Genomic DNA, 23,370 nt, shown 5'->3' with positions numbered 1-23,370 from the left:
AAATTAATAAATCAAATAACATTATTTTTGGCTATTTCCTCTTTAAGTTTACATATTAAATGGGCCAACAAACTGTTTTAAATGTCATTGGGAAAATTGTGAATCACCTCATATTTCAGCAGAAATAGTGTTTCCTACACAAATGAGTGAGTAATCAAAATAAATGTGAACAGATTAAACTCCTCAGTTAAAAAATGATACTAGGATTAAAATCCAATTATGTACAAAAGAACTACACACAATGACACAGTAAAACTGAAAATGGAGTCCTATTAATCACATAACTAAATGAAAGCTGGTGTAGCTACACTGCTATCAGACAAATGGACTCTAAGGTAAAACATAAGTTTTGTTAGAGATAAGGGACATTAAAAAAGATGTAGAAATGCTGAGCCCACATACATCTAATAACATACCTTCGAACTAAACAAGTTAAAAACAAAACAGAGACAGAGAATGAATCCACATGGGGGGTAATACTGATCTTCACTGTCTCTTTCTTTGTCATTCACTTACATACCAGACAGAAAATTGCTAAGACTGTCAACTATTTGAATAATAACTAAAATGCTTGATGTAATGGACACAAGACACCTTGAATAAAAGGAATATATAATATAAATTTTTGTGATAAAGCCGTGGAACATTTGCAAAATTTACAATGAAGACATAAAGCAAGTCTCAACAAGAGCAGCAGAATCACTCAGGAAAGCTATCATCCAGAACATGTTTTTTAATCACATAGCAATAAATTATAAATTACTGAAAAGACGAAAACTCAAGGAAAACATTATGCTTTAGTCAAAGAAAAAAAAAACCACAATAAAAATTAGAAAATATTTAGGTCTGGGCCGGGCACGGTGGCTCACACCTGTAATCCCAGCACTTTGGAAGGCCGAGGCAGGCAGATCACCTGAGGTCAGAAGTTCGAGACCAGCCTGATCAACACAGAGAAACTCTATCTCTACTAAAATACAAAAGAATTAGCCAGGCATGGTGGCGCATCCCTACAATCCCAGCTACTCGGGAGGTTGAGGCAGAAGAATCACTTGAACCTGGGAGGCGGAGGTTGCAGTGAGCTGAGATCGCACCATTGCACCCCAGCCTGGGCAACAAGAGTGAAACTCCATCTCAAAAATATAAATAAATAAATAAATAAAATATTTAGGTCTGAATAACACACATTAAAATACAGCCTACAGGCTGGGTGCAGTGACTCATGCCTGTAATACCAGCACTTTGGGAGGCTAAGGTATGTGGATCACCTGAGGTCAGGAGATTGAGACCATCCTGGCCAACATGGTGAAACCCCATCTCTATTTAAAAAAAAAAAAAAATTAGCTGGGCGTGGTGGTGCGCGCCTGTAGTTCCAGCTACTGGGGAAATTGAGGCAGGAGAATGGCTTGAACCCGGGAGGCGGAGGTTGCAGTGAGTCGAGATCGCACCACTGCACTCCAGCCTGGGCGACAGAGCGAGACTCCATTCCCCCCGCCCCCCCAAAAAAGTATAGCCTACAGCGGAATAGTACTTAGAAAGGAATTTATAGGCTTAAACACAGAAAAGTTCATTATCCCTCATACACAATTTTGAAAGTTTACAGCAAGTTCATTAAGTAGCAAAACCTGTCCTAAACATACATGAAACTCTTTACTGATTTTATTTATTCAATGGAATGAAACTATTCTGGCGGTGCTGCCCTAGACTACATGAGAGTGGTTCTGTAATAAGGAATATGTACTTTATTATCTTTCAAAACCTTTTTTTAAGCCTGAATTCTGAATTACACTCAGGGTCTTTTGTAAAGAGAATGTGAATCAGTACTAGAAAAGATCAAAAATGTAAAGTAAGTGTTCAGCTAAGTTAGAAAAAGAACAGAGTACATCTAAGAGATATATGAATAGAAGTTAAATAACAAGAATTTCAGAAAATACAACATAATAAAGAAAAGTCATGCAATGATCTTAGATGCAGAAGTGACATTTGATGAAGTTTAATATCTATTTACAAAACTTAGAAAACTAGGATCGGGGGGAATGGTCTCGAACTGATTAGACTATAATACCTAAAATCTACAGATATTAACTGGGAAACCAGAGAGGCTTACTTTTACGAACATGAACAAAACAAAGATGCTTGGTATCTTTTCACTATTCAGCATATTACTAAAGACCATACCAGTAAAATTGTAAGTCCAAAAATGTGAATAAACAAGTGTGCCCACACACACACACGTCTGAGAAGAGTCACATTGTTATCGGCAGGTGATATGATCACCTTACATAAAAAACTCAATGAAATCAACAAACCATTGGAATTAATAGTAATAAAGGCAACAAAATATAAAGTATTTACAGTATCAAGAAAAATATAAAGACAATAATAAATGATAAGATATAATGGCTCAACATTTTAAAGATGTGTTTTGCCAAAATAAACTACAAACTCAATGCAATCACAATTAAAATTCCACCAGAATGTCTAATAGAACTCTATAAACTTCAATAATTACACAGAAGGATACAAGTTCAGGAATGACTAACTGAATTTAGAAACAGGGAGGTGCTTTCCCGGAAGGAAGCAAATATTACAGCCCCCTGTTAACAACAGGTTTGGTACTGCAGCAGGTAGGCAGAGACCAATGAAAGAATCTAGAACTCAAGAGAGCTGTGTACATATGAATACCTGGAAAATGACAGCAGTTACCCCACAAACCACTAGGTTTCACACAAATTTTTCTCTATGGATAAAGTTGAACAGCCTGGTACAAAGTGAATTCCAGATATATTAAAAACCTAAAAGGTATTTTAGAAAAGATAACAAAAAGTGGAAGAATGTCTTTGGGACCTCAGGGTAGGAGGGTAGGATATGATTTCTTAACCAAGTCTCCAAGAACACAAACCAAGCCAAGATGGATGCATTTGACTAAGTCAAAATTAAGAAATTTGATTCAGCGAAAGATACCAAAGATAAAGTTAACAGACAGATGATAGAGAAGAGGTTTATTGTATTTCACTGAATCTAAGATGTCATCAATTGCATTTTATCCATCACTAAGGAGGAGAAACAGTGTCAATTAAAATACATTGATATTTTCTTGTCTTGTACAGCTTTTTAGTTTATGCTTAATGAAAAGGTCTATTATACATTCTTAGATACAGATTTTTGTTACACTACATTTGTACTTATGAAAAGGAAAATAGAAGCAAGATAAATCAGTCGAGACATTCCTAAAACCTCTTTAGCTGAGTTCTGTCCCTCTCCTCTAAGTCACTGATACCACAAGTTTTCATACCATGGTCTCCTTCTTGCTCTTGGCAGTATCTTGGCATTTTTTACCAGCATGTTCCACTATCATTTCTGAGATTATCTGACATGTTAACTGTCACCCATTCTCAAGTTCTGATGCTGCAACTTTCCTCTTGAACCAACCTCACAGTTTTATCGTCCTTCCAATTAAATCACGTTTCTAGAAAGTGAGCTGATACTACCCAAAGGCAACAGGAAGTCTGACAAAGAGATCTTCAAAGCCTTTCATCATCCTAGCCTCTGTGAGCCTCTGCTCTGCAGATCTGGCCATTTCTCCGGCCATCAGCTGACCAGCAGGGCACGCACCTCAGCTGGAGTGCTGACAGTAAGCTCACCACCACCAAGTTCACCGGTATATAGGCAATGAGAACCATGCCACAAACTACCTTCCTGGCTGACAATGACTCACCAGTGACTCTCAGCAGCTTTAAGATTCATCCCCACTTCAGGGATCTTAAACTAGGGAAAAAACAGTATGTGTCTTAGAATCAATGTAATACAGTACTAAGTCAAAAACTGACTAAGGATTCAAATCTACAAGGTATATAGAACTTTTGCTAATCAAAAGACAGACTGGAAATCCAGTGGAAAAACAGGTAAAAGATATGAAGACACATTCAAAGAAGCAGAAAACTCCAACAGCTAAAAAGTAGATGAAATGATGCTCAAAGGCTCAAATAGCAAGAGAAATCCAAAGCAAACAGTATTGCTAAACGGAGATGTAGGGAAAACTTGAATTCCTATATACTATCTCAGGGGACCACAGACGACACAGGAAGGTCCTAAGGGAAAATCAGGCAGGCATGTATCAGTATCCTATTCCTGGCTCTATACCCCCAGAGAAATTCAAGGGAATATTAGGTTCATGGGGGAATATTAATCAGAGGATTCTTTGCAGCAGTGGGAAATGGGGGCGGTTTAGGTGTCTATCATGAGGAAAATGGAGAAGTGAAATTTGGTGGCTGTACACAACAGAAGAATATGTGACAGTCAAAAGAAATGAACAAGAAATACATGCAGCAACCCCACCTCTCTTTACTGACCCTGCTTTGATATTTCTTCATCCCATTTAATATTAGCTAACATTAAAAACCACCTCACCCCTTGATCTCTTCTGAAAGCACACTCGGAAAGCAAATGCAAAATGCATACAAAGTTTAAAGGTCTAAACCTACCCAGACCAGAACAAGGAGAAGAGCTGACAAAATGTTGGAAACCAGAAAGCAAATGGACAAGTTGTATTTGATAAGTCAAAGAGATCAAAGAGAAAGACAAGCCTGGGCCAGCAGTGAAAAGCCAAGCAGCAATGCCTGAAACATGCTCCCAAACTGGGGTACCAGCTTCCTCTAAACATGGGAAAATGGGAAAGGCTGACAACAGGAGGACTGGCTGGGTGCCTAGACAACAGGCAGTCACTCCCCTCCACCTTGAAGAAATGCTCTCTGGAAAGGCTGTGTATAAACTGGAAGTCCTTAAGAGAAAGAACGAGTGAAGGCAGGGGTGCCACTCTGAAGACAAAAATTAGTGTAAGTTACATAATGAATGGTAAGACCCTGGGCCTCTTGCCTTTAACTCAGCTCCCAAATGGTGGAAAGCAGCTTTTTACCTGCAAAGTAACAGACTAGAGGACTCCTCTCCTGGGAAACACAAAGCCAAGAGAATAAAAACTACAAATACTAAGTTTGGGGGTCCCCTCAAATAAACGAGCAGGTCCCTGTCTGATTATCCTAGTGTAAGCCCCTCAGTCAAAAAGCCCACCCCATCCTCACCCCTCTAAAACACAAACGGTAACTAAATGTGGTGATAGATACGTTAACTAATTTGATTGTGATCACTATTTCACAATGTGTGTGTGTGTGTTTGTGTGTGTATACATAAAAATATAAAATCATTATACACCTTGAATATATACAATTTTTATCTGGCAATTATGCCTCAGTAAAACTGAAGAAAATTAACAGGGCTCTCAATGACCGTTTTAGTGTGTCATTCTTGAAAATAGATAGACCATCCTTAGATTTATGGTCAACTGATTTTCAACAAGACAACTCAGAAGGGAAATAGTCTTTTCAACAAATGGCGCTAGGACAACTTGACATCCACCTGCAAAAAAGATAAAGATAGGCCTCTACCTCACACCATATACAAAAATTAACTTGAATTACACACTAAATGTTAAGGGCAAAAACTATAAACGGTTAGAAGACAGCAAAGAGTAAATCTTCATAACCTTAGATTAAGCCAAAGTTTTTACAGATGACAAAAAAACACAAGCAACAAAAGGAAAAATAGGTTAGACTTCATTAAAATAAACTTTTGAATTTCAAAGATCACTATCAAAGAAGTAAAATAAAATCCCACAGAATGAAAAAAAAATCTGCAAATCATATATCTGACAAGGGACAAGGATTCAAAATATATAAAGAACTTTTACAGTTTTAATGATAGAAAGAACCCCCAACTGAAAACAGCCAAGTGATTAAAGTAGACTTTTCTCCAAAGAAAACATACAAATGGCCAATAAGCCGATGAAAAGATGCTCAACATCATTAGTTATCTGGGAAATGCAAATTAAAACCACAAGATCCCACTTCCCACCTACTAGGATGGCTACAATAAAATAGAAAATAATAAGCATTGCTGAGGATGTGAAGATACTATAAACCTCATATGTAGCTAGTGGGAATACAAAATGATGCAACCACTTTGGAAAACAGTTTGGGGATTCCTCAAAATGTTAAACACAGAGTTATCATATGACCCAGCAATCCTACTCCTAGATACATATCTAAGAAAAATTAAAACATTATGCCCACGCAAAAATGTGTACACATTATTTCACAGCAGTTTTATTCATACATATTTTATTTTTTCATATACTCTTACGAGGGAAAAAACCCAATTGTGCTTCAACTGATTAATGTATAAACAAAATGTGTATATTCATAAACTGAAATATTATTCCATGATAAAATGAAGTATGGATACATGCTACAATGTGGATGAGTCCTGAAAACATTACGTTAAATGAAAGAACCCAGAAACTAAGGCTAAGTATTGTTTATTCCTTTTAATGTGAAATGTCCTGAATAGGCAAGTCCATAAAGAAAGTAGATAAATGGTTGCTAAGGCCTGCGCAGAGGAAGGAGTGGGAAGTGACTGCTAATGGCTTTGGGATTTCTTTTGGGGTGATAAAAATGTTCCAGAATTAGATGGTGGTGATAGTTGTATAACTCTGGGAATATGCTAAAAACCACTTAATTATACACTTCAAAATGATGGATTTTACGCTACATAGATTATGTATCAATATGGCTGCTGTTTAAAGTCAAAAAATCTTACACTTCAAAATGGTAAATTTTATGGTATATAGATTATATATCAATAAGGCTGCTGTTTAAAGAAAAAAAACTTAAGTAAATTCACTTACTCTTGTGTCAACTCAGTACTGAATATAAATAGGTATTGCATAAGTTGAAGAAAAGTAACACTCAACGTATGACTATCAACAAAACATCCTTCTATTTTTTTGTAGTTTTCTGAAAACAATTTACATAATGTTCTTGATGACAATAAAAATATTGTGCATATTGGAAAAAAAGAAGGGATGTTAACAATCACCAGATATTGAGGAAGTGTCTAACAGATCAATAAAAACTGATAAAACAATCAGTACAGTGCAAAAGGGTAAAAATAAAAAATTTTAAGATGTGTAGGTTTCAAAAAAGAAATTCACCTCCCATGACCCTTCTCCGAAATCCATCTATAATCTACTGTAAACCAAGAGATAGGAAATAGCCAATGCAGAACAGAGAAATGAAATTCTCAAGCTAATGGTGATTGGACACACCAGGGCCACCCTGTGTAGCGGCTGCAAATAACAACCAGTCAGGAGTGGAGCAGGATAGAGAAAGAACAAAGAAAGTGAATCCAGCAGATAACTAACGTGTGAACATTCTGAATGGAGTTTTATGCTCCTAGAGGAAAACAACATTAAATTAAAGACCAGTATAGAACCAATCAAGTGACCAAACAAAAATGATTACCTCTGGGGAAAACAAAAGTATCCGATAAAGAAAATACAGTCTCATAACATTGGCCCAACTAATGAGTAATACTAATGAAGTCATAAAAATATAACCACTAAATTATTTAAGGACACATTATGCTATATCTGAACTCTGCCAGAAGAAAGAGCAGCGCAAGGCCGCTGCATGAGCTGGGGTCCTAGAAGGGGCACCCAAGTGTTGGCACCACAGCCCAAGGTCTGCACCAGGCTGCTGCACTTACTGGAGGAAGAGTACCCTCCCCTAATCCACACAAAGGCACGACAGGAGCTAGTCCAGGCCTGGGGACAGTGAGTGTAGATGTGTTTTCCAAGAGCCAGTCTCAATCACCTACAATTAATGGATATACAGTCATGTGCCACATAACGACATCTCAATTGACAAAATGGACCACATATACAACAGTAGTCCTATAAGATTATAATACTGTATTTTTACTGTACTTTTTTTTTGGGGGGGGGGGACAGGGTCTGGCTGTGTTGCCTAGGATGGAGCACAGTGGCGCAATCTTGTCTCACTGCAACCTCCACCTCCCGGGCTCAAGCCATCCTCCCACCTCATCCTCCCAAGTAGCTGGGACTACAGGCCTATACCACCACACCCAGCTAATTTTTTGGATTCTTTGGTAGAGAAGGGGTTTTGTCATGTTGCCCAGGCTGCTCTCAAATTCCTGGGCTCAAGTGACCTGCCCACCTTAGCCTCCCAAAGTGCTGAGATCACAGGCATAAGCCACCATGCCTGGCCCTACTGTACCTTCTCTATGCTTAAATATATTTAGATACACAAATACAAGTTTGCTACAACTGCCTAGAGCATTCAGTAGAGTAACATGCTGTATAGTTTGTAACTTAGGAGTAACAGGCTATACCACATAGCCTAGGTGTACCAGGTTATAGGTACACACTACACATCTAGGTCTGTGTAAGTTTACTCGATGATGTTTGCATGACAATGGAATTGCCTAACACATTTCTCAGAACGTATCTACGTCATTAAGTAATGCATGATTGTAAGGAAACCTGGGGGAAAAAAAACAAGAAGAAAATAAAGAACAACATAAGCAAGTTTCTTTAAAAAAAAAAAAAAGGTAGGCCAGGTATGGTGGCTCACGCCTGTAATCCCAGCACTTTGGGAGGCCGACGCGGGCAGATTACCAGAGGTCAGGAGTTTGAGACCAACCTGACCAACACAGAGAAACCCCATCTCTAGCAGCCTAGTTTAGGGAGCTGCTTGATGTCCACAGGGCTATACTGCCCCAGAGAAGGAGCCCACATACAGCACCATCTAGAAAACCAAGCCATAGCTGTGTATATTCTGCTCCATGAACTAGTGGTCACTGCCTCCTCTGAAATGACAGAGGCTACCCTGTCATTACAACAGCGTTCTCCAGGAAAGCAGCTACTGCTCTCTCTATCCTAGAAACAAACTCTCAAAGAGGTCTGCCTTCCACATCCTAGTGACTGCGACACTCTAACTGTGGGCTGATTTCTCATGCCATTGGTGTGCTCACCAACTGGGCCTGTTGCTTCCAGAGGATCCCCATCTCAAGCCTGCAGACCAGCCCCAGTAATCCACAGCCAGGCGAGTGTTTCCAGGGGAGTCCCATCTCAAACTGGTGAACCAACCCTTATGACTCAGTAACACACTCACTAACTAGGCATGCAGCTTCCTGAGACTGCCGCCTTCCTCCACAACCCCCAGTCCTGAGCAGAAAAACAAACTGCACATGCTCCTGCAGCCTAGGTCACCAAGGCACTCAGAGGTATCGCCAAAATGGATAATAGCAAAAGAAAAAAAAAAGGCAAGAGAAAAGCACAGATACTACATTATTCTGTCCTCCCGGAACTAAAGCAGATGCAGCCCATCCAACTGTCACCCTAAGACACTTCTCCAGGTGAAAGTCTTTCTCTACATAAACTACTCTATACAACTGGAAAACGTGACCATGTCAACAGTATCATAAATATAAACATAGGAGATAAGAAACATGAAAATGCAATGAAACTCGACACCACCAAAGGTGCATAATGTTTCACAAAGTTACCCTAAATAAATGGCAATTTTCAAACTGCCTTAAAAGGAATTTCAAATATTGATCTTAAGAAAATTCAATGAGATACAAGAGAATACAGATAGAAAACCTAACAAATAATAAAAAAAAGCCATAACCTGAATGAGAAATTCAACAAAGACATAGATATCATTAAAGAAAACAAACCAACAGAAACCTTAGGAATGAAGAACTGAACGAGTGAAATAAAAAGTACAACTGAGCTTCAACAGCACACTAGGTCAAACAAAAGAAAGAATTTCTGAACTTGCAGACAGGACTTTTGAAATAACCCAGCCTGATGGAAAAAAGGAGAAAAAAAGAGGAAAAAGAATCAAAGAAAGCCTATGAGACTTGTGCCATGACATTACGATAACAGATTTTGGAAATATAGAAGAGAAACAGAGAGAAGAGACAGACAAAGACACAGAAAACTTATTTAACAAAATAATAGCTGAAAATCTCCCAATTCTTGGGAGACATATGGACACCCAGTTCCATGAAGCTTAAAGGGTCTAATACATATTCAACCCAAAAAGGCCTTGTCTAAGGTACATTATAATCAATTTGTCAAAAGTCAAACACAAAGAAAAAATTCTAAAATTAGCAAGAGAGAAGCATCAAATCCCAAGTAAGCAAGTCTCCTTTAGACTATCAGGAGTTTTCACAGCAGAAACCTTGAAGGCTAGGAGACATTAGGATGATATATTCAAACAAAGTGCTAATGAGAAATCTGTCAGCAAAGAGTACTGTACTTAGCACAGCTATCCATCAGAAATTAAAGAAATAAAGTCTTTACCAGACAAGCAAATGCTTATGGAATTCATCACCATAAGACCAGCCTGACAAGAAATGCTTAAGGGAGTGCTTCAATCACAAGTGAAAGAACAATAACTACTAATGCAAAAACACAGGACATTATCAACCTGTTAAAAATAAATTAACATTCAAATTGAGAATTCTACATTACTGAAATGATGCTTTAGAATCTTTCAAATCACCCTTGAGAAAGGTGAACATCAAAATAGTCAAAGATATTTATATCCACAATGAGTTCTTAATAAATGCCCAATACAGAACAATATAAATTAAGGCAAAAAAGTACAAATTCTGTGCATTGACAGGGGATGTGGGGATAGTATAGCAGGTTCGTGTGTGATCAAAACTTTTTATCAGCTTTAAATAGTCTATCACAACTATAAATTTTTAAATGGAAGAGTAACCAAAGAGAAAAAAATTACACCAGATATGTCAATGAAATAAAGAATCAAAGTTTATCAGTACAGAAACTCACCAAACCATAAAGCGAACAATAAAAGAAACAAAAGATCTACAAAACAACCAGAAAACAATTAACAAAATGACAGAAGTTAACTTCTTGCCTTTTAATAATATCTTTGAATACAGACAGTTTCAATTCTCTAATAAAAAGATGTAGAGTGGCTGAATGGTTTTTCATACATGTTTCCCTAGTCCAGACACCCAAGAGTATGTCCTTCTCTAGGGCATAAGAAAATCTAGAGTTACATTTAGGGCATCATAATGTGTGGTGAATAGTTGACTGAGCTGGCATGATCACAATGACCAAATTATGTTCGCCACATTTTAATCCAATACATTGATCTACTATTAACTTGTAAATAATGTATTTGTTTTCTAGACACATTCCAGGAAGACCAGAGAAACTGAGTTTTATCTACATGGAATAATCCACTGGCAAATTTCTTTTAGGATAGACCAAAGCTGATCTAGAACATAATCTTTACATACTTGGATCCTTCCCATCAGACAAGAAAGAACATCTGGGGTGAAAGGCTCCATTAGAAGAGCAATGTGGGATGGTGCTGTGTTAATTGGTAGTCCCTGCCCTACATCTTTGTAGAGGACTGGAGCCCAGAGTGGGCCATGGTCAACTTATATGTTGAAGTGAAGACCTCCTTCTAGGTGTGCATGTGCTTATTACAGATATGCCACGGTGCGAAGTACCCCAGGACTACAGGAATAAATAAGAATACGTGCTGTATCCATGATCATGAGGCACACAGGCCAGAGTGCCAGCTGTGGAATAGCACAGCTCGGGTCCAAAGCCTGGCTGGGCCATGACCACCTGAATGACCTGAGTAATGATCTCAGACAAATTTGTAAAAAGAAGTGGAGGCCCTGCCTGCCAGGGGGCTATGCAGTAAGAGGCAGCATCCAGTCAGGTCAGGGCACCGTGTCCTCTCCTTGGAAATCTGCTCAGCGAGGCTGGAGGTCCTCAAGGCCACCGCAGCCATGGAGAAGGCGGGCCTGGCTCCAGGCGGCACAGAAGCAATGGAGAGGCCCTGGGGAGCCTGATGAGATCTGGCTGGTCCTGCGCCCTGCTTCCAGCAAGTTCTGGCACTGTAACCCGGGGAACAGGGCCAGCCAAGACAGGGCCACTGGGTGCCAGCCAGCACCTGGGCCAGGCACTAGGCGGGAAGGGCTCTGGCGGATCAGCCCCGCACCCCCAACAGCCCCTAGGCCCCATCCAGAGCCACACATGTGCCCACAGGAGCAGGACGTCCCTGAGGCTAGAGTCCAGCTGGACCGGTGGAGGGGCCCCGCCCTTTGTCCTTTGACTCCTCTTGTGGGCACCCTCGCTGGGCTCCTAAGCACTCCTCCACACCCTTGCTCTGTCACCAGCCCCATGGTGATGTCATAAGCTCCCAGGTGCCCAGTGCGCACCCAGCCACAGAGAAGTGGGTGACTTAGGAGTATCCTCTCCACTTCTGACCCCTAGTTTCGTCCGCGCACAACTTGCTCAAAATGGGCAACTCACTAAACATATTTTGTTCCTGGTTCCGCCGCAGGCCCCGGCGAGGCCATCGGCAACGTGCTCGTCTCAGCGTATTTTGTTCCTGGTTCCACCACAGGTCCCCGCCATGCCATTGGCAACCTGCTCGTGTTATCCGTGAGGTCTTCCCAGCTGGCAGGGCTCACCCTGCGGCTCCTGCACCTATGCCTGCCCCTGGAACCCTGGGCTGTTCCCGATTCCTCTTCTACCCTCAGCGACATCCTGGGCCTTCTTTTCCAGCCAGGTGGGACGGCGCCCCTACGAGGCTGTGTCTTCTCCCTCGGAACAGGGGCACCCCACCGAGGGTCCCGCGTCCTGAGGTCTGGAGCCCCCCCTCAAGGAAGAAACCCGTGCTGTCTGCTCGCAACTCCATGATGTTCGGACACCCCAGCACCGTGAGGATCCCTCGCCTCAGACGCACGTTTAACCTCCGACTGCCTTCATTAGATGAGCAGGTGATCCCAGCCAGGCTCCCGAAGACGGAGGTGAGGGCAGAAGAGCCCAAAGAAGCAACGGAGGTGAAAGACCAGGTAGAGACGCAGGGGCAGGAGGACAATAAAAGGGGCCCTTGTAGCAATGGGGAAGCAGCCTCCACCTCTAGGCCCCTGGAGACTCAGGGAAACCTCACTTCCTCCTGGTGCAGTCCCAGGCCCTTGGACGGAAATGCCCACCTCAAGAGCTTGACAGAAAAGAACCAGAGTGACAAGGCCCAGGTGCATGCAGTGAGTTTCTACTCCAAGGACCATGGAGTTTCCAGCTCACACAGCCCTGCTGGAGGCATCCTTCCCTTTGGGAAGCCTGACCCAGCTCCAATAGTGCTCCCTGCCCCAGTTCCGGGCTGCTCCCTGTGGCCAGAGAAGGCAGCCTTGAAGGTGCTGGGTAAAGACCACCTGCCCAGCTCTCCAGGCTTGCTGATCGCGGGGAAGGACATGCAGCTCAAAGATCCTGCAGCCCTTCTTGGATCAAGTAGCTCTTCTCCACCCAGAGCTGCCGGCCTCGGGTCCCGCAAAAGAAAGCTGTCAGGGCCACCACTGCAGCTGCAACCCACCCCTCCCCTGCAACTGAGGTGGGATAGAAACGAGCGGGCCCCACCCGCTAAGCTTCCCTGCCTATCTCCTGAGGCACTGTTAGAGCTGGGTCAGGCTTCCCAAAGGGAAGGACACCTCCAGCTGGGCAACATGGATAAGAACATGGGGGTGTTAAGCAGAACATCAAAATCCAGGAGACGAAAACAGCCGCTTGGGAGGAGAAAGAAGATACGGCAGGGCAGGCGCGGTGGCTCACGCCTGTAATCCAGCACTCTGGGAGGCCGAGGCGGTGGATCAGGAGGTCAAGAGATCAAGACCTGAAGAGCATCTCTGCCTGGTCCCCGCACCATCTGGGCAGTGAGGAGCACCTCTGCCTGGCCCCCGCCCCGTCTGGGCAGTGACGAGCGCCTCTGCCTGGCCCCCCGCCCGGTCTGGGCAGTGAGGAGCGCCTCTGCCCCGCTGCCTCACAGTCTGGAAAGAGAAGAGCACCTCTTTCTGGCCGCCGTCCCATCTTGGCAGTAAGAAGCGCCTCTGCTCGGCCCCCTCACCGTCTCTGTCCGGCCCCCTCACCGTCTGGGAAATGAGGAGCGCCTCTGCCAGGCCACCACCCCGTCTGCGAAGTGAGGAGCCCTTCTGCCTGGCCTCCGCCCTGTCTAGGCAATGAGGAGCACCTCTGCCCGGGCCCCTCACCATTTGTTAAGGGAGGAGCGCCTCTGCCCAGCCCCTGCACCCTCTGGGAAGTGAGGAGCGCTTCTGCCCGGCCACCGCCCTGTCTGGGAAGTGAGGAGCACCTCTGCTCGGCCCCCTCACCATCTGGGAAGCGAGGAGCGTCTCTGCCGGGCTGCTGTGCAGTCCTCCAGGTGTGAAGTGACAGTCTTGTGTGTGATTTTTCTGCCCTTCCCAACTTTGTATTTTTGACATTAAAGCTTTTAATTAAAAAAAAAGAGATCGAGACCATTCTGGCCACCATGGTGAAACTCCATCTCTACCGAAAATACAAAAATTAGCCGGGCATGGTGGCTCGTGCCTCTAGTCCCAGCTACTCGGGAGGTTGAGGCAGAAGAATGGCTTGAACCCGGGAGGCGGAGGTTGCAGTGAGCCAAGATTGCGCCACTGCACTCCAGCCTGGCGACAGAGCAAGACTCAAGTATACAAGACAAAAGACCCAAGTATGCAAGCAATATATATCATATAAATGGGTAGTGAGATTAAGTATCAGCAAGATACCAAGCCTCCTAAATTAATCCATAAATTCAACACACTTCTAATAAAAAATCCAAATGCATTTTTTTGGTTAAGTATGATCACCCAAACCTAAACTCACAGTGAAGAAGGGTCAAGAATAGCCTAGACAATTCTGAAGAACATGGAGGTAGAAAGACACTCTAATCAACGTTTATTATAAAGCTGTGGTATATATGAATGAGTCTCTGGTACACAGAGATACAAATATACCCAATGAATAAAAATAAAAGCCAGAAACAGACCCTTTAGAAGGGAATCTGGCTTACCAAAGAAGGGAAATTTCCAAGCAGTAGGTAAATACTCGATTATTCAACTAATAATGCTGGGACAACTGGCCATCATATGGAAAACAATCAAATTAGACCTTTTGGGTAGGAAAGGATTCCCTAAGACCTCAAAAGACCAAATTATAAAAGACTGCTAAGTTTGGGCCAGGCGCAGTGGCTCACATCTGTAATCCCAGCACTTTGGGAGGCCAAGGCGGGCAGATCACAAGGTCAGGAGATCGAGACCATCCTGGCTAACACAGTGAAACTCCGTCTCTACTAAAAACACAACAAATTAGCCAGGTGTGCCGGTGTGTGCCTGTAGTCCCAGCTACTGGGGAGGCTGAGGCAGGAGAATGGCGTGAACCCGGGAGGCGGAGCTTGCAGTGAGCTACTGGGGAGGCTGAGGCAGGAGAATGGCGAGAACCCGGGAGGCGGAGCTTGCAGTGAGCCAAGATCGCGCCACTGCACTCCAGCCTGGAGGACAGAGCGAGACTCTTGTCTCAAAAAAAAAAAAAAAAAAAAGATTGGTAGGTTTGATTTCAGAATATATAAAACTTTTATAAGACTAAAGAGATCTTCAGAAGTGAAGAATAAAAGCTTCTCTGTGATCAGATCAGAATCAGAACAATAATACTCAGGAAAATATCTCGTATCACATTCTAAAATAAACTAAATATTTTTATGGCAACAGGCATATATGGTAAAATTATAAATATAAGCAAAGATAATCACCAACTTCAAGACGGTGGTTATCTGTATGAGAGGCAAGAGTAAATGACGGAGGCGAAGGAATTTCTTAAGATACATTTGTAGTATTGTATTTATCTGTAAAAGTAAGTTTGAATTAAAAATAGCAAACTGTTAACACCTATTAATTCTGGATGGCAGGTATATAGGTGTCTGATATCAACTTTCTGTATTCTTAATATATTTCTTAACTAATGAAAATACATACAATATAGCAAAGACAGCCAAGAGAATGAAAAGTGAAAAATAGATGAGACACTGGAAGCAAGCAGGGAAGAGGCGTAAGTGAGCAGAAGCTCCATAATTCATACTGTGGGATCAACAGGTGTTGTCTGTAGTTGGTGAATCAACAAACAGTAGTTAAGCATACTATAGTATCTAGAATTATGAAGGTAACATGTAACAGATTTAAAATCAGAAAATAACCAGATGGGTAAAAACCAGGAGTCCGTTGCTTTTCATTTTAAGTGTTCGACCATTTGAAATATTAACACGTGCACATTCTTGGAAAAAAGGGCAAGCTTTAATGCTTACATTGGAGATTTTAAAAAATGTCTATATCATCCCTAGAATAAATTTTTTAAAATCAGGAGCTAAAGCTGTTACTCCTGGGAACTTTTTTTTTTTTTTTTTTGAGACGGAGTCTTGCTCTGTCGCCCAGGCTGGAGTGCAGTGGCCGGATCTCAGCTCACTGCAAGCTCCGCCTCCCGGGTTCACGCCATTCTCCTGCCTCAGCCTCCCGAGTAGCTGGGACTACAGGCGCCCGCCACCTCGCCCGGCTAGTTTTTTGTATTTTTTTAGTAGAGACGGGGTTTCACCGTGTTAGCCAGGATGGTCTCGATCTCCCGACCTCGTGATCCGCCCGTCTCGGCCTCCCAAAGTGCTGGGATTACAGGCTTGAGCCACAGCGCCCGGCCTACTCCTGGGAACTTCTAAACGTCTTGTTTCAGATAAAAAAGGACTACTACGGCCGGGCGCGGTGGCTCAAGCCTGTAATCCCAGCACTTTGGGAGGCCGAGGCGGGCGGATCACAAGGTCAGGAGATCGAGACCACAGTGAAACCCCGTCTCTACTAAAAATACAAAAAATTAGCCGGGCGCGGTGGCGGGCGCCTGTAGTCCCAGCTACTCAGGAGGCTGAGGCAGGAGAATGGCGGGAACCCGGGAGGCGGAGCTTGCAGTGAGCCGAGATCGCGCCACTGCACTCCAGCCTGGGCAACAGTGTGAGACTCCGTCTCAAAAAAAAAAAAAAAAAAAAAAAAAAAAAAAAAAAAAAAAAGGACTACTACATATAAAGCACTATACACTGCAAGTTACTACAAGAAGCCAAATACAAGTATTTCAGGTAGCAAAATCAATTTACCCTGAAACGATGTTGTAGTTGAGAGCGGGATGGTCTTTTGGGACAGGAGGAACAAGAGGTTCTGGCTGCCACTCTTCAATCAGTTCTTCTTTTTCCTATAGGAGAAAAAGAATTAAAATACAGTGCAGTGCTAATATTATCAATTATGAGTGTCTCTGCTACTTCACTATCTCTTATTATTCTAATTCTACTAAGTATTCTCAAGTTCGCTGTCACTCTTATTCAAGCTTATGTCTTCACATTATTAGTAAGTCTTTGTTTGCATGATAATACATAATGACCCACCAGATACATGCCTACCATATAGCTGTACCTAGCCCTTGACCACTAACAGGAGCTCTCTCGGCTCTCCGAATAACATCTGGCCTAACCATAGGATTACTTTAATTCTACCACTCTTAAAAGTTAAAACTTTAGGCCTACTAACCAACACACTGACTATATATCAATGATGACGTGATATTGTCCGAGAAAGTACATTCCAAGGCCACCACACAGCAGTTGTCCAAAAAGGCCTCTGATACGGGATGCTCCTATTATCTCTGAAGTATTCTTCTTCGCCAGTTTTTTCTGGGCATTCTATCACTCCAGTTTAGCACCAACCCCAGAATTAGGAGGACACTGACCCCCAACAGGTATTCTTCCCCTGAACCCTTTAGAAGTACCTCTCCTAAATACGTCTGTATTATTGCATCAGGAGTTCCAATTACTTGAGCCCATCACAGCCTAATAGAAGGTAACAAAAAACAAGTAATTCAAGCACTATTTACCACAATCCTCTTAGGAGTCTATCTCACCCTTCTAAAATCTCAGAATATTTCGAGGCCCCCTTTATTATCTCTGATGGAATCTACAGCTCAACATTCTTTACAGCCACAGGCTTTCATGGACTTCATGTTATTATTGGATCAACAATTCTCACCATCTGCCTTCTCTGCCAATTAAAATTTCATTTTAGGCCAGGCATAGTGGCTCATGCCTGTAATCCCAGCACTTTGGGAGGCCGAGGTGGGCAGATCACCTGAGGTCGGGAGTTCGAGACCAGCCCAACCAACATGGAGAAACCCCGTCTCTAATAAAAATACAAAATTTGCGCGTGCCTATGATCCCAACTACTCGGGCAGGCTGAGGCAGGAGAATTGCTTGAACCTGGGAGGCAGAGGCTGCGGTGAGGCGAGATTGCGCCATTGCACTCCAGCCTGGGCAGCAAGAGCAAAACTCTGTTTCAAAAAAAAAAAATTCATTTTACATCCAACCACCATTTGACTTTGAAGCCGCCACCTGATATTGACACTCTGTAGATGTCGTATGACTATTCCTATGTGTCTCTATCTACTGATGAGGGTTCTACTACTCTTTTAGTATAAGCAGTACCACTGACTTCCAATCAACTAGTTTCGACAAAGTCTGAAGAAGAGTAATTAACCTAGCACTAGCCCTAATAACTGACACCTTATTAACTCTATTAGTAGTAATTACATTTTGACTCCCATAACTTAATACTTATATAGAAAAATCCAGCCCTTATGAATGTGGATTTGATCCATTAACCTCTACCTGCCTCCTCTTCTCCATAAAATTCTTCCTAGTAGCCATCACATTTCTCCTATTCGATTTAGAAATCGCCCTACTACTACCCCTGCCATGAGCCCTTCAAACAAATAACCTTATCCTAATAATCAGCACAGCCCTTCTACTAATTACCATTCTAATCCTAGGCCTAATTTATGAATGAACCCAAAAAAGGATTAGATTGAGTTAAATTGGTAAATAGTTTAAATTAAATGATTTCGACTCATTAGATTATGATAGACCATATTTACCAAATGCCATTTATTTATATTAACATTGTATTAGCATACACCGTAGCACTGCTGGGAGTACTAATCTATCGATCCCACCTAACATCATCCCGATTATGCCTAGAAGGCATCATACTGTCAATATTTATCATAAATATGCTCGTAACTGTAAACATACATTTCACTCTAGGATTCCTCATACCCACTATCCTCTTGGTATTTGCTGCCTGCAGAGCCGCAGTAGGCCTTGCTTTGCTAGTCTCCATCTCCAACGCATCTGGCCTAGACTATGTACAAAATCTAAATTGACTCCAATGCCAAAAATTATCATTCCAACAACTATAGTGTTACAATATGACTCTCCAAAAACTCTATAATCTGAATATAGCTACTCGTAGCCTATTCATCAGCCTCACTACCCTATTTTTTAATCAACCTAACAATAATTCATCTAACTTCTCATTAACTTTTTCTTCTGACCCATTAACATCACCTCTTCCAATCCAAACAGCCTGACTACTACCTCTTATAATCTCAGCAGGCCAACATCACCTGTCTAATGAATCACCCCTATGGAAAAACACTCAATATTTCCAAATTAATTTTCCTACAAACTTTTTAAATTACAGCATTTACAGCCACAGAACTAGTTATATTTTACATTCTTTTCAAAGCTACAGTCATCCCTACCCTAATCGTTATTACCCGCTGAGGTAACCAACCAGAATGCCTAATGCAAGCTCATATTTATTTTATACACTAGTAGGATCCCCTCCCTTACTTATTACACTCATCCATACCTGAAATAGCTCAGGTTCACTAAATATCCTAATAATAATGTTTACTAGTTAAGAACTATTGAACTCCTGATCTAACAACCTTATATGACTAGTATGTATTATGGCTTCTATAGTAAAAATACCTCTACATGGACTTCACCTATGACTCCCTAAAGCCCACATAGAAGTCCCTATTGCCAGCTCAATAGTACTTGCAGCAGTACTACTAAAACTAGGCGGCTACGGTATCATATGACTTACCCTCGTCCTCAGCCACCTAACAGAATATATATCCTACCCCTTCCTCATACTATCCTTATGAGGAATAGTTATAACAAGCTCTATTTGTCTAAGCCAAACTGACTTAACATCACTTATCGCTTATTCCTCTGTAAGCCACATAGCACTTGTTATCATAGCTATCCTTATTCAAACCCCCTGAAGCTTTTCAGGCGCAGTCACTTTACATCAACTTCGGCAGTATCAAAATTGTCTGTTGCAATGCAAAAGTCACAGGGAATACACTGCTAGAAATACCATGTCTAGGTGTGGCTAGAATAAAAACAGAAACACTTGTGAGTTTTGTGCACTTACCACGCGCGCCTCTTTCCTTATCACTAGAGCTAGAGGCTCTTTTCCATGTAGTTTTGTGGGTGACTTGACAATTTATGAAAATTTAACTTCTATGCTCAGAATTTTTTTTTCTTTACCATACACAACACATCAAAATTCCATGTGAGGTGGGTATGAGGAGGATTCTTTTCTACTCTGACTCTCCTTCAGGAAACCTACAGGGGAAACTTCATCCCACACTTCAGAAAGAGTTGTGCTATTCTGCAGCGACTCACACAACCCTCATATGAACATTCAAACTCCAGCAGTCGCTCAGGCTTCCTTCTAACCATCTATTTGCAAGACTGCTGTTTACTCCTAGCAAAGTATCCAAGACATAATATGGTCTTCATTTGGGTACTGACTTTATTTCTAGATTTCCCCATATTTTGCCTACCCTGATATTTCATTCCCCTTGATTTCCTTACATTACAGAAAATGCTTTAACACACATAGTTGAGCCACCAAAAATCCTTTCTGGAAGGACAGAGCAACTATAATCACATACTCAATAATTAAAACAGATTTAATTTCTTACCTTGACTGTAAGATCAGATCGTTCTTGTAATTTGTAAGTCTTAGAGAAAAGAAGTCTGATTATCCAGAGTATCAGAATCCCTTCCAAAATAAGATGGTAAGCAGGAGCCTAAGAGTGAGTCAAAAACAAGTAAGAAATGAACCATACACTTCTAACACCTGCACATAAAATTTACTACACCTGCATATACTGCCTCCTATGACTTTTAGCCTATTCGTAACAATTTACTTTAGAAGCTCCCTTAATTTCTATTCATTCCTTTCTCCATTTCTAATAGCAGGCGATTTCTCCTTCACATGAAAAACCCCTAATATTTTTAGCTTTTAAAACTTCTTTGGGAATAAAAATTTAAAAAATAAAATCTAGGCCGGGCGTAGTGGCTCATACCTGTAATCCCAGCACTTTGGGAGGCCGAGGTGGGCAGATTACCTGAGGTAGGAAGTTCGAGACCAACCTGACTAACATGGAGAAACCTTGTCTCTACTAAAAATACAAAATTAGCTGGGTGTGGTGGCGCACGCCTGTAATCCCAGCTACTTGGGAGGCTGAGGCAGGAGAATCGCTTGAACCCAGGAGGTGGAGGTTGTGGTGAGCCGAGATCATACTGCTGCACTCCAGCCTGGGCAACAGGAGCAAAACTCCATCTCAAATAAATAAATAAATAAAATCTAACACAGAATCCCAATATTTAAAACAGTATCAACTATCAGATTATTTAATTTCAGTGGTTATTTCTTTTTTGGGTACACTATACAAGATACTCATATTCTACATTCAATGTGCATAGGAATTGGGAGTAAGAAGTTTATTTTTATCAATTTTAAAATTTGCTCATCCCCCTAAATACAATTCATTTATGAATGTCTAAATACCTTTTAGTTTTCTCAATAGTTGGATTCTAGCAAGCAAACATCTACCCAAGCCACTAGTTAAGAGTTCACTCCAAAAAGAAATCGCCTAAGTTGAGAAACTATTTGTCTAGTGAATAAAAATCACAAACGCCCCTTCTTTTCCTTCCCAGGAAATGTTACATAAAGGAGTTCTCCCAAGTCTCACTGCTGGACAGTTTTGGGGAATGAAAAGTTACATTACTGTCAATCTTCAAAAAGGAAGCAAACAACATTTAACAGAAAATAATCCATTTCTTTAAAAAATCATTTATAAAAAAGATTATTCAATTTTAGTGACTCATTTTAGGTCACTATAATTAATCTAATATTGGGCATCACTTAATATATGAGCATAAGACAGAGCCATATCTGCTGTCTCTGCTATGTTTCAAGATAAAATTTCCAGTATGTCCTGCAATGGAAAACACCATCATAACCCCTACCAGTAGACAGTGATATGAAGTTTGGTGACACTAAATCATTAAAAGTAACGTGAAATTCACTTGAAATGAATGTAAGCTCTATAGGCACAGGCACTTTTGCCTATTTGTTCACCGCACTATCCCTAGCATCTAGACTTGTGTGGTCCAATGTGGACAGTCACTAAGTTACATGGGGCTATTTAAGTGAAATTTAAAATTCAGTTGCAGCTGGGTGTGGTGGCTCATGCCTGTAATCCCGGCACTTCGAGAGGCCAAAGCAGGAGGACTGCTTGAGGCCAGGAGTTCGAGGCCAGCCTGGGCAACATAGCAAGTACCCCGTCTCTATTTAAAAAATAAAAATAAAAAGATTATTTGGGTGTGGTGGTATCTGGTCCTAGCTACTTGGGAGTCTAAGGCAGGAGAATCGCTGGAACCTGGGAGGCGGAGGTTGTAGTGAGCCGAGATCGCGCCATTGCACTCCAGCTTGAGCAACAATAGCGAAATTCCGTCTCAATAAATAAGTATCTACTAAACTAGTTGTATCTTTATAAGATAGAAAACTGATGTGCGCAGAAGAATGACAAACTATTTCTTATTCACAGATCCTAAATCACTTGGTTTCTTTTCGACAAAAACAAACTCCAATTTATTACAATTTTATTCCCCAACGAACTGTTCCATAGTTCCAAAGAACTGACTTCCTCAGGACGTTCCCAGACCAAGGTTTTCCACTCATTTTCACCACTTCGTTTTATCGTCCGTCTAAACTCTGGTTTTTGCAGACCTGTCTCCTGCGACCCCTTACACATGTTCCTTTCCTGACCCTCCAGGGGACCCGGAGCATAAGAACTCAAACCGAGACCCTCGGTCCCAGCCCCCACCCGTTCCTCCCTACACTCAACAGCTGGGAATAGAAGCTCCCGGCAGTCCTTCCAGCAAGAGACGCCGAGTCTGGGCGTGACCGAGCCAGTCCCGCCGAGGTCCCAGGCCACAAATCCACACGCGCCGTCCCACCCTCCCCAGGCCCGGGTGTGGTCGCGGACCGCTCACGGCGCGGAGCCCACCTCGTAGAGTGCCTGAACCATCTCCACCAGGACCCACTGCTCCGTGGCGGTCGCCATAGTTAACCGCTTCCTTCCGGAAGGCGGGTCACAAACACGTTCTAAAAGTGCGCGTCGCCGCTCAGTGACGTCTTCGCCTCCGAGGAGGGCGGGGCGGTGGAGCGCTGGGCACCGCCTCCTCGCACTCGCGCACTGGTTGAGGGGAGGCTGGGAGGGGTCGGGTGGGATTCCGCAAAATTCTTCCAGGAATTGTTTACCTTGTGTCCATTACGCACTCTGCTGGATTTGGGATGGAGAAAGTAGTAATGAACGGGCCTTACCCTTGGCCATCAGTTGGGCGCAGAGTGTTAAAATGATTGAAATACGTTTACTTTTTT

General features: G+C 42.2%; 2 protein-coding genes across 2 annotated transcripts in view; one reads left to right on the top strand and one right to left on the bottom strand.

Moving 5' to 3' along the window:
* Window positions 1–23,123, bottom strand: part of LOC105498841 (serine palmitoyltransferase long chain base subunit 1) — a 74,601-nt gene extending 51,478 nt beyond the window's left edge. The window contains exons 1-3 of the mRNA XM_011771193.2: window positions 22,997–23,123; window positions 20,621–20,728; window positions 16,890–16,984 (exon numbers count right to left, since the gene is read on the bottom strand). Coding sequence (XP_011769495.1) covers window positions 16,890–16,984; window positions 20,621–20,728; window positions 22,997–23,053 — 260 coding nt within the window. The 5' untranslated portion in view covers window positions 23,054–23,123. The remainder of the gene's footprint in view (window positions 1–16,889; window positions 16,985–20,620; window positions 20,729–22,996) is intronic.
* Window positions 12,269–13,530, top strand: LOC105498839 (putative UPF0607 protein ENSP00000382826). The gene has a single exon (XM_011771192.2). The coding sequence runs from the start codon at window positions 12,403–12,405 to the stop codon at window positions 13,528–13,530; it is 1,128 nt and encodes a 375-aa protein (XP_011769494.2). The 5' UTR covers window positions 12,269–12,402.
* Window positions 23,124–23,370: the final 247 nt, after the last annotated feature.

Source organism: Macaca nemestrina, chromosome 14, assembly GCF_043159975.1.
Source record: "Macaca nemestrina isolate mMacNem1 chromosome 14, mMacNem.hap1, whole genome shotgun sequence".
Classification (NCBI taxonomy): Eukaryota; Metazoa; Chordata; class Mammalia; order Primates; family Cercopithecidae; genus Macaca; species Macaca nemestrina.
The sequence above is the reverse complement of the archived record's forward strand: the minus strand, read 5'-3'. Positions and strand labels throughout refer to the sequence as shown.

Bases quoted from the DNA above. Each gene is read 5' to 3' on its own strand.
- LOC105498839 (XM_011771192.2), top strand. From the start codon at position 12,403: ATGCCTGCCCCTGGAACCCTGGGCTGTTCCCGATTCCTCTTCTACCCT.